Source organism: Syngnathoides biaculeatus, chromosome 6 (genome assembly GCF_019802595.1).
Source record: "Syngnathoides biaculeatus isolate LvHL_M chromosome 6, ASM1980259v1, whole genome shotgun sequence".
Lineage (NCBI taxonomy): Eukaryota > Metazoa > Chordata > Actinopteri > Syngnathiformes > Syngnathidae > Syngnathoides > Syngnathoides biaculeatus.
Genome location: NC_084645.1, coordinates 20439867 through 20452210, shown reverse-complemented (window position 1 = coordinate 20452210; position 12344 = coordinate 20439867). Strand labels below are relative to the sequence as shown.

General features: G+C 47.7%; 1 protein-coding gene across 3 annotated transcripts in view; it reads right to left on the bottom strand.

Annotated features, from left to right (window-relative positions):
- The window catches only part of LOC133502599 (membrane-associated guanylate kinase, WW and PDZ domain-containing protein 2-like), an 88188-nt gene that overhangs the window by 25607 nt on the left and 50237 nt on the right, over window positions 1-12344 (bottom strand). For all 3 annotated transcript variants that reach the window (XM_061823588.1, XM_061823590.1, XM_061823589.1), the window contains exons 7-8: window positions 1375-1432; window positions 412-533 (exon numbers count right to left, since the gene is read on the bottom strand). In XM_061823588.1, the coding sequence (XP_061679572.1) occupies window positions 412-533; window positions 1375-1432 (180 nt within the window). The remainder of the gene's footprint in view (window positions 1-411; window positions 534-1374; window positions 1433-12344) is intronic.

Genomic DNA, 12344 nt, shown 5'->3' with positions numbered 1-12344 from the left:
CTGAAGCGAACCAACGCCGCCACCTAGAGGGCTCTGGGAGCGGTTTACCAACCAGAGACGAGCCGGGCGACTGAAAACGGAGGCGTTTTCCACTCGAACGGAGACGGCGCTGAATGAGTTCGCCAGCCGGCGTGAAACATCTTCAATAGGCAGCACGGCGGAGCGACTGCTGAGAGCGTTGGCCTCGCAGTCCCGAGGACCGGTGTTCAAATCCCAGCCTCGCCTGTGTGGACTTTGCGTGTTCTCCCGGGCACTCCGCTTTCCTCCCACATCCCAAAAACGCGCAGCCTCTAAATCGCCCCCAAGCGTGGTTGCGAGTGCGACTGTTCGTTTTTCTCCGTCCGCCCTGCGATCGGCTTCCCGCCGGGTTCGCGCGCGCGCGCAACACTCGCCGACGAGCTCGCGGCGTACCTCTGTAGATGGTCGGCAGCGGGAGAGCGGAGAGGCCCTGACTCTGGATCTGCCGCTGCTGCTCCAGCCGCCGCTTTGCTTCCAGGACGGGATTCTCAAACTGGGTCCTGCGATTGATGTGGCTGCGGAAGAACACGGACCGTTAGCACAAAATAGCCAAAGAGAGATTTTTTTTTTTTTTTTTTTTTCCCCCTCTGGATTTGAAATAACTGGAAAGATGTGTAGCCTTCACAATAACATAACTTTTACAGTTTTAGGAATCACATTTCGCTTTATGCATCGTATAGTAAGTTTCTTTCGGCTTGTCCCTTTCGGGGTCGCCACAGCGTGTCATCTCAGATGAACGCACATATGTTTTGGCACAATTTTTACGCCGGATGCCCTTCCTGACGCAACCCTTCCACAAAAAACGACGACGACGCTAACGGCTGCGGGAACGTGAACAGACTGAATTGGCCCCGCTTGACTCAATAAGTCTCGATTCGCTACAAAAAAAACATACATCCATCGTTTTCTTAGCCGCTTATCCTCACGAGGGTCGCGGGGAGTGCCGGAGCCTATCCAAGCTGTCAACAGGCAGGGGGCGGGCGGGGTACACCCCCAACTGGTCGCCAGCCAATCGGAGGCCACATTGAGACAAACAGCCGCACTCACAATCACACCTATGGGCAATTTAGAGTGTCCAATTAACGTTGCGTGTTTTGGGGAGGTGGGAGGAAACCGGAGTGCCCACCCGGAGGAAACCCACGCAGGCACGGGGAGAGCATGCAAACTCCACACAGGTGGGGGATCGGGATCGAACCCGGGTCCTCAGAACTGCGAGGCCAACAAAAAAGCTATTTTGCTCAGTCGCACCGACAACAAAGCTAGCGTCACGCTAGTAGTGTTTAAATGGAGGCAAGTGAAATAAATTGCCCTTGATGTGATCTTCAAACTCGTGACTTTCGTCGATGCGAGACTTACTCCACGTAGTAGCTGCCGTAGATGGGGTCGTCGATCTTCTCCCAGCCGTAGGGCAGCTCTGATGTGCGGGGAAACACGCCGGGGAAATGAAAAGGAGTCAGCAGAATTAAAAACATAAATACAAAAAAATTGGAACCACGACAGGGAGGCAACACGCATCCAAGGTCACCGGGCCACAACGCTCACCATCATTTTTTTCTGGACAAGAAAACGACTTCGCTTTGCTACTTCAGCTGCGATTGGGCGAAAAACAGTCGTTGTGCTCTTACCTAATTTCTGAAAATGAGGATTATTCACGACAAATTGATAAACTGCCAACTTCTGCATATTAAATAAATGCTCCTCCTCCCCACTGAAATGAATTCAAATGTCATGAGTTCATTCCAACCTCCAGAACACCATCCAAAGCGCTGTGTTGTATACAAATAATAAATCAGAAAGAGAAGAGGATGTACATAAATAGAAACGGAAAGAGGCCCTTGCAAAAGCTTGATTGCTTTTTTTTTTTTTTTTCTGAAACTCGCCGTAAACGTTTTGCTGACAAGACAAAGCAAAACAGAAACAAACCTTGGGCCACTTGTAAAGGAGCTGCTGTTGGTCACAACTCACACCCAGATGCTCACGCGCAACCCAGCCAGCGCCCCACATCGTCATTTACTTGCCACACCCCTTAAAGGCACACGAATACTACAGCATACAAAGTAATCACCATTTACGAAAGCCGTTTACTTCTTTACCTTCTCTTTTATTGATTTTTTTTTTTTTTTTTATTGATTGACTTGAGTGTCAACCTTGGCAACACAACAAATTCAACTCGTAAATGAAGGCACCTTTGTTTTCTGTCGCAAGTTATTTATAAATCCTTCATTTTGCACGTTGTGTCTTGAAGACCTTTTCGTTTGCAATGCGAGTTCGCTTTTTGATCACAATCACCTTATGAATGAATGGATGGATGTCGTTTATTGATGACATATATTAATGGACACGCACACAAAAAAAAAAATCCTGTGTGCATGTGCATCTATAACTTCATGCAATACATTCAAGAAAACCAAATTTTCAAATATTGAAGACTTCCCGCGAGAGGAAGACCAAAGAGAAGGTTTATGGATGTGGTGAGGGAAGACATGAGGGCAGTTGGGGTGTTGAGAGAGGAAGACGCAGGAGAAGGTTCGGCTTAGATGGCAAAAGATGACACGCTGTGGCGACCCCTAACGGGACAAGCCGAAAGGAAAAGAAGAAGAAGTTTTGGAAAATATCCACCCACGCACATTAATGGACGCTGGCGGTTGTGCTCGCTCCAATCATCGTTCGGGTAAAAAATGCAAACCCGGAATTGTACTTTTGTGAAATATTTGCATTTATTCATATCCCGGTAGCGCCACGGCGACAGTTTCCGAGGCCCGTGAACTGCGGACTGAAGGATGATGGGCAATTTTCCGAGCTAATAAAGGCCTTCGCTTGGGGAAAACCTTAATTGGAGGATCCGCAGACCCCCGGTGTAATAATGTATGAAAAATTAACACTCAATTAAGGCCGTTAAGTAATTCACTCTAAAGCCGCACAAGTCGTCCTCGGCCAGAGAAAAACGTAGCGAGCGCGTCGTTTCGTTTGGGGCCCTCCGGCCGCTTCTCGTCCCGGCCGCCGTCCTTCCCCTTCTGCCGTTCCCCCCCATTTTTACTGCCGTTGGGTCGAGCGGGTCAAAGTGCGGCGCAAATGCTTAAAAACGGCGTTTGTCCTGCTTTTCTCTTCTCGCCAACAAGACAGGACTGAAGCGCTCTCGCCTAACGCGTTCGGTTGGGCGCCGACCTGCGTTATGGCAGATTTTTAACCTTTTTACAGTACACAAGCAAGACAAAAGTTCAAGTCGCGAGCGGCTTCAATACACAGTCATACCTCTACATACAAACGTCTCTACTAACGAAAATTCAGGTGGCAAAATGTTCGCTCCAGTTACGCAGCAAATTCAGGATACAAAAGGAACAAAATATGGCGCAATAGAGCAGCACCCCCTACTGGCTAGCACGTAGTACCACAGCCCTCCATTTGGCGAGGAGCAAGGTCAATCTTTTCAATTTTTTTGGGGACGTCACACGTTACCCGTGACGCACATCCTGTATCTACGTCACCGAATTGATTGTCATATGCTTGCACGCACACGTACTGTCGAACTTGTTTGCGTATTTATTCATCTTTTTTCACCGTGGGCCCGGATGAGACTATTCCCACGTAAAATTAGTTTCTACTCACGAAAGATTCCAAGTTAGAAAACGACTTCCGGAACGGATTAATTTTGTAAGTAGAGGTCGCACTGTACAATGTTGAATGGTCACTTCTGCAAGGACCGTTTGTCAGTTACCAGCATTAAATGACGACAAATCAACAACAACAACGAGTTTTTTTCTTAAAGGTCCTCCAACGCAAACTGTCCCACATTTAGGTTTTATTGCTAATATCATATCTGTATGAGGGCTGGCTCCATTGCGGATCTTCAGCCATCCCTCCTCGGCGGTCTGCGGCCGTATGCAGCGTTCTGGATGTTTTGGGGTTTTTTTTTTTCAAATGTTTTTTTTGGTCAGGCGCTCACTCGGCGCGCTGACGACTACAACGAGGGAATTGACCTTGCGCTTTTACGCGCAAGTTAACATATCCATCCGCTCCCACAGCCCATCTGCTCGAGCTTCGCCGCCGCCGCCGCACAAGCATACGCTACCAATTCAGCACTTGTGATGAGCATCCGTCAGACATTTCTCTTTCCACTTTCTTTTCCTCCCTCGTAATAAAGCGGAACCCGTCAATTTCCACAACGCTTGCGCTCCGGCCCCAAAATGTGCCTTGAAAAGGCAAAAAAAAAAAAAAAAATTCTTTGGCGTTTGGGCGACACTCAAATCTGCATCAATGAGATGAAAACAAAGCGAGAAGGGAAAATGATGCTCCAGATGATCCCGTTGATTAGACAAGTAAGCGTATAAAAATGTATTTTGGATTATTAACGAACAAAAGGCCCGTGCGTGGTGATGCTCTTGCTCATTTGGTGTCAGCCATCGCAATGTTGTACATGACCGAGTGCGTGGATGGCTTCTTTCGGGCGGGGAGTGACGAGGACGCCACCGATTGAAAGTTGAGTCGGCTGCCGACGTGCTGTTGTGCAACACAGTTCTGCTTTACACTTCTTCTTCTTTTTTTATGTGAAAAAAACTTTGGACATTCTTTAATTGACTCTTTCCTTATTAACTTATTTCTTAATGGACTTTGTATGTGCATCTGCAATAAGATTAATCTGCCGATGGGATTTTGCTTTATTTTACTTATTTATTTGTGGAGGTATTCAAGTTTACGAGTAAATATGCAGCTGGAGGCGCTATAGAGTGAGTTTGTAGAGTCTTGTGTTTGGGACTGACTCACCAAATGTTTTTTTTTTTTTTGCCCTCCAAGACACATGAAAAAATACATTCAGAGTTGGGATATTTTGAAGCCACGCCCCCCCCCCCCCCACACACACACACACACACAAAGAAAATTTCATCTGTACGAAGAAGACGAAACATTCCAAGGGAACCTTAGTGAAATTGAATACGTCCAAATTGTGTCTGCAACCTTTACAAAAGAATCATATTCACAAAATCCACCCGAGACAAATTCCTTGGATGTTTCTGACATAAAGATGATGCGGATGCTGAGAAAGTTTTGCTCTGACCGACCAATCAGAGGAGAGAAAATTCATCAGTCAGGCGCAAATTTGACATCAAATTGCTTAAAGAAAGTGGACCACTGGTCAGAGAAATGAAGTAAGATGGATCAGCATCACGGACTGTGAAGACGCTGATTGCCGTGGCAACGTACAGAGTTTGGACAAATAAATAAATACATAAATAGATATCACGCGTACAGGAAGCAAAACAATAAAAAAAGATTTGCACTACGGGCAGGCATCATGTAGTACTCTGTGACATCATGTCTGAACTTTATGATTAAAACATTCCATATTTCACCCATTTGCTAAGTTTAAAGACTCAAGTGATAAATAATTGAACATGTAAATTATGCAAGCGAGTCAAATTCCCGCGATTAAAGGAACATTTGCTTCTGAACGCAACGGCCTTGAAAGACCATCAAGACTCCCGAACTCTGCGTGTTCAACAAGTATTCACTCGAGTACTCACCGATACTGATACAGAGTACTGATAGCATTAGCACTTTTTGCTACATAACAATTCAATGCGATATAATTGTGACACCACCTTCCATTCTTTCTGATGCCCGTAAAAATTCAGTGATGAGCCAAAGCGCCGCGATGTAGCGCCAACTACTGGCGAGGAGGTCCAAAGCGATGTCGGATTTTTTTGGGCCTCAAGAATCAGGGAAGTCTTCGCGACTACCAAATACTGTGTACAGTATGGCCGGTATTGGCCAGATACCGATACCTAGTATTGCTGCATGACCATCCCTACTACACACACACACACACACACACACACACACATCTGGAGGCACACAAGGCAATACTTGCACACAAAAAAAAACACACGACAAAATGCATAAAAGATACACACGCAGACATACAAACAAACACAGAACAACATAAGCGTACACACAAAACACACATACACGTCGACACACAAACAGCCACCCCCCCCCCCCACACACACACACACATGTGGACATTACACACCCACACAAATAGATACATGAGAACACACGCATGGAAACGCACACTCGGACACACGGCAACACCTACACACAAAAACAATGACAAACAAATACACGCACAGTCAAGGACACACAAATCGGCAGGCAGGCAGGGAGGCAGGAACCCCCCCCCCCCCCCCACATACGCCCGGACCATCCCAATTCCCCAAGCCTATTATTTTGACAATTACTGCGGCTTCATCCCCTCACGCTGTAATGTAATTACAACGACGGCGATTTTTTCTCTCTTTTTTTTTTTTTTTGTGGTGCGCGCGATGACGTGCGCACGGCGGCAACCTCGGGCGACCTCCCTCATCCCGCAGGCGTTCCGACGCCCGACCCGCCTCGGATTCCCGCCCACCTCGTCCGCGAGCCGCCTCTTAACATCAGCCCGTTCCCCCCCCCCCCCCAAAAAAAAAAAAAAAAAAGTGAGCAGGAGACAGTTTCCATGGCAACCCCCAGTCTCCAAGCTTTGCGCTCGGTCTTGTCTATTTCCTACTGCAGAAATACACAACGTGCCCGCGTGTGCGCGTTTTCCCACGTCTGTGTTTATGAAAAGGAAATCACTCACTCATCGTACGTTTGCTCTCGGGTGCGTTGCTAACGCTACGCATTTGTATCTCTCTTGAATTAAGTGCGTCATTGGGATTGTTCATCTTGTCTCCCGCACAACAACATCTTTTGCCACTGACGAGCAACCAGGAACACGTTCGACAGCGGGAAAATTCTGTATGATCGCTCTCTTTGCTAGCTAGCTAAACTCCAGGTACAGTACTATACACGGGTACAATACTTAGCTCTTCAAACTTCACAATATTTAGTCCAATACAACAAGTAGGGTGCAAGTAAACGAGGAGAATATCGACTAGTGTCCTTCCTTCCAAGAGCGTCACCTTGATTTTCCCTTGAAGGTACACCAAGGACATGTTTGCCATCAAAGCGGGGCTGACGTCAAGTATAATGGCGCGTTCCCCGGAGGCTCAATAATGCGCCAAACTATTTCAAACCATTTTTTCCATCAGCAGAAGACACTCGGCGCTGTTTTGGGACGAAAAGATGGGCGGAGAACGACGAGCGTGTGAGAAAATAATTGTAGTGTTCTCCAGAGAACAGTCGGAGGCGGTTATGATATTTCACCTCCTGCAGTGTGTCATATTGGGAAGTGAAACTCGGACAGTATGTAGATGATATTTGGAATACTTTGGCCACGGTATGTCGTCAAATTTCCTACGCAAGTCCAGTTGCAGCTCAATCTTCTTGATGAATAAATATAGTATGTCCAATCATGAGTGACTTAACTATGTCATAATGTTACCTCCGAGTTGCATCACTCACTTCATCTGCTTTTTCCCCAAATTGCTCAATTGCTCCTTTTGTCTTTGTTCCCTTTGAATTCTGTCGATGCACTTAAGGAGTAAAACTTCTCGATGCTAACGCTAATCTGCGCAAACACTGCAGCTCTGCTTCGATTTTGGCTTCGATCTGTATAAGATGGGCGCAGAACCATAAAGTGCCATATTTAGGGAGTTCACCAATTCACTGTGATAATCGGCTTTCATTGACAAGAAATTTGGCTGGGTTTTTTTTCAACGTATTGTTCTCAAATGAGCCAACTCGGCATTATAAATATTTCTCGGGAAACGGTATGGACGAGCCGACTCGCCTGTCCTCTTTCCCCCACCCTCCCCAATCAGAGTTAATGAATGGGAATTTGTGTAAAACCAGGGGTCATTTATGAAAATATTGGTGTTTGTATTGAATACTAGCTGAAAAGATCGATGGATTTCGGCAAAGGTTAACGTGTAGCCGAACACGCTTTCCGCGTTCACCAGCCGTGTCCCCGTTGAGAACAGATCCAGCAACCAAGTATTTGTACGCGTCCAGACTTTTCAAACCCTTCCGTGTAAATCTCGGCTCACCAGATCCACGTGTAGATCCAGTTGTCCAAAACAAGCGCAAGCGGACTAACAGTCCAATTTGTTATCGGCGAAAACATCGACTTGGCCATTAAATATGGGTCCTCTATGCCAAGTGCCACGTCTCATTTTTCCACGCACCTTCGTTTATTATCACCTTCTAAATGTTTAACGGTATCGGACAAAACTCTGGGCGTCGCGCTAAAAGATGTATTTTCGCGTCGTCTCCAACCGACTTAGCCTTGAAGAAGGCTTTGTTTGACCGGCACTTCTGGCCAGTGACGCGATTTGACGACGTAGGTGCACGAGCTCTATAACCGTCGTCGACTGGTCGCTTGGAGCCCAAGTGCGACCGCGGCGCCGTCGACGAGGTCGGCCTTCCCCTCTTCCCCCTCTCCGGGTTGAACTTATCAGTTTCCTCCTCTCCTCCCCCTGACTCGGTCACACGCAGAACGCTGACGCGGCGGCCTCAGCGTCGCTAATCCGGGACGTGAGGTCGCGCTGACGTCTGCGCGGGGATTGGGGGCCTTATCAAAGGCGCAATTCGCGGCAACGAGCGCGCTGTCGTTTCAAACGCCGAGAGGGGAGATGAGCCTGTGTCGCCCGTCAAAAGGAAACGCTTGATGAGCCTTTGAACGCCGACAGTCTGCCACAACAAGTATACGCGTATAAATATACGATGGATAAATACATACAGTATGTATACGTGCGAATGGCAGGCGCACAACACGCGCGTGGGCTACGCTTTCGCTCAAACGCGTGCAGGTTGCAAAACGAGCGTCTCCTCAAGTCACCCTGAACGCGACACGGGAAGCCTGAGAAAAGACAATCGGGAACGAGGTTACAGTGACACAAAAAAAAAACAAAAAGACAAAAAGAAATCTGTGGCATAAAGGGAGCAGCGATACAAGAGACAAAAGTGCAACTTCCAAGAGTGATTTTTTTTTTTCCCCCGTGTGTGTGTCTTCGCCGCCGGTGAGGAATTCAAGACAAAAGGCGAGTTCGCAAAGCGCCTCGTCAAGATGTTCGTGCACAGTTTCATTCGCTCTCCTCGTCCGCATCCATATTTTATCGGCCCAAACTTCGCGCGCGATAACGCGAGCCAACACAAGGACGAGATTGACTTTGCGTCGTCGTGGCTCGCCGCTCGGTAGCGATGTCGTGCGGTTTTCCCCAAACGGAGGCGCGCCGACGTCGCGGTTATGAATTATTCAACACCTGGCAAAAACATTCAAAGGGACGGACGGGTAATTGACTTTTCATTCGCTCGTCTACAAATAGTTGGGCCTCTGGAACCCAACGTGAAATTCAAGAAAAAGTATTTTGTCTATTTTGGGAAAATGTTTCTGTAGCAGTGGGGCTCATTTGCATAATAAGCCCGCCCGTGTCACGAGCAGCACCTAAAATAAACAAATAAAACATACATTTTTTGGCAAATCCATTTCAAAATGGCCGGTTTCTAGAAGATGAATCCATCTACCTGCTACCTGCGACCATCCTTTGCTTGTAAAAGTTTAATTATGCATCGGTTTGTGGCAAATCTGTGCATTATTAATGACACCGCCGCTGAACATGCGGCGAAAGAGAGCCGTGACGGAACAACACGAGCCGGGCCACGCCGGGCCGGAGCGCGCGTGCCGCGTATTCCTCTCGCGGCTGCTTGAACGTTTCCTGGCCCCCCCCCCACCCCACCCACCCGCCGGAAGATCCTCTCTCTCTCTCTCTCTCTCGCTCTCTCATCCCGGAGCGTCATAAATGTTTGTTTGCTTTTTTTGGCAGTTGCGGCGCTCCCTTCCCCAGATACGACACCGAGCCAGACTACAGTTCAGGAGTACACTGGCGGGCAGACTTTGCACGGCCGGCGAGGCGCACACCGAGTGTTCCAGTCGGCGGCGGGTGCCGGGCGGGGGCGAGGGGGGGGGCTTCTCCGTTGGCCGAAACGCCATCGCCAGCACGAAGCAACACTTTTTTTTTTAATTGTCTTTTGGTTACATCATTGGATCATTATTAATCTGGATCTGCTGTAGATGATCTCGGTGCAAGCTTTTCTTGGGGTTATATTGGGTTTCTGTATCGCGTTGACGGCTTCTATAGCTCGTGCACCCACGTCACCGAAGTCATGTGACTGGCCGGAAGTGTCGGTCTAGCAAAGCAGAGTTTTGTCTGATGCCGTTAAACATTTAGAAGATGATAATAAACGAAGCTACGTGGAAAAATGAGACACTCGGCATAGAGGACCCATATTTACTGCCCGAGTCGATGTTTTCGCCGACGAGAAATTGGACTGCCTTGTCCAAGCGGATCCACACACGGATCTGGCGAGGAAGTTGGCGAGATTTACACGGAAGAGTTTGAAAGCCTAGAAAAGTCTGGACGCAAATGAATACTTCATCCCTGGATCTGTTCTCAATCAAGAAGAAATCCCACATAGAGATGGAGCCACTCACATTTTTTCAATACAAATAGCAATATTTCAATAAATGACCATTGGTTTTATACAAACTTGCATTAATTAACTATAAAAAAAGTCGGCTCCCCCATACACGGAAGCACATTGCGGCCACACGTTAAACTTCGGTAAACTTCTCTGTGTTTTTTAAATATGCATTGTTCTCAAATGAGTCCAACGCGTATTTAAAAAAAGAAAATAAACTGCTGGGATAGGCTTCAGCCACTGTACACGGAAGCGTGTTGCGGCCACGCGTTAATAGACATAAACGTCACTGCGACCAACGGTATATTTTCTTTCTTTAAATATGCATTGGACTCATTTGAGAACAATGCATATTAGAAAAAAAAAAAAAAAAAGTCTCCCGAAGATTAGCGTGTGGCCGCAACACGCTTCCGTGTACGTTGGAGACGACTCCCTGTGTGTTTGTTTTTTTTTAAACGCACTGTTCTCAAATGAGCCAACTTGGCATTACAAATACTTCTTGGGAATTTGAGATTGAGAAGAATACTTCCTTCCTGAAATGAAGCAATCGCTACACAGTCGTGTGGATTCGGTCGGCCACCATCCATCACGTTTAATTGCCGAAATCCATCCATATTTTCTGGTCTTTTCGTCTGCTATTCCATAGAATGATCTCTTTGAGTATCTGTCTCGTCTGTTGTGACAACCAACAGCACAACAAGTCTCGGGCATTGTGAACATTCTGCTCCGGTTCAATGTCCCCGACACTGTCCAGCAGCTCTTTTTGACCTGCAATATGGCGTCACGTGCACGAGCTCTATAACGACGACACGATAGTTGCGGTCTGACGGGGAGGATGAAATTGGCCGGCCAAGACACCAAATCCGTGGCCCTTCTCCTGGTTACCGTAACACATTCCGTCTCCTCACCAAGGTTGTAGCGGGTCGAGCGTCACCATCGATTTCCTCAGACTGACGAGGCGGCCGTCATTGGGAAATGGAGCGGTTAAGCCTCTAAACATGCTCTCATTTAACTCACTTATGTTAGATTACAGGGGGTGCGTTTGATTTTTTTTCTTCTTCTCCCCTTCCTCCTTGCTCGCGAGGTCCCGCTGACTGACAGACGCAAATGAAACGGCGGCGAGCGGCGCGGCCTTGTCGGTCAAAGACAACGCCGGCGCCGATTTGAGAAGCCGTTAACGGAGACGCGCGGAACTTTGTCAGCATCGGCGCGAGGCGGGAAAATAAAGAGAAGCCGTCGCCAATTGGGTTCCCGTTGAGGCGATGGAGGAGGAACGTCGGCCGTGACAACCGTACGGCAGGATTGCGGTTCTGCGCGGTCCAGCGCCGGCCGTACTTGGGATTCTGGGCACATTTCGGCGGAACGACGGGAAAATAAACAGGCGACGGGGAGCTGCAGGAAAAAGGAATCGATTGAGTCTGTGGAGGTTACGACATCATCGGCGATGTCAAATTGTCTGCCAGCTGTGCGGGTTGTGGATCTTTTCCCTTTTCTCTTTCTGCGTTGCTTTCAATTCCCCAAAACACATTCGCAAGGTTGCGTTTGAAGCTGAAAAGTCAGGGTGGGCCACTTTTTTTTTTTGTTTGTTTTAATGATCATCAAACGATGATTGGCCAGGTCGTACATGGTTCCAGGTTCAAATCTTCAAATGCGCATGTACTGTAAAATACAAAAGTACAAAGTAAACTAATGTTTGTATTATAAATAATATTGGGACATGATTGCAATAAGTCAAATCCATCCATCCATCGATTTTCCTTGCCGCTGATCCTCACAAGGGTCGCGGGGAGCCTATCCCAGCCGTCGGCGGGCAGGAGGCGGGGCACACCCTGAACTGGTCGCAGGCCACACGAAGACAAACAGCCGCACTGACAATCGCACCTACGGGCAATTTGGAGTCTCCAATTAATGTTGCAGGTTTTTGGGATGTG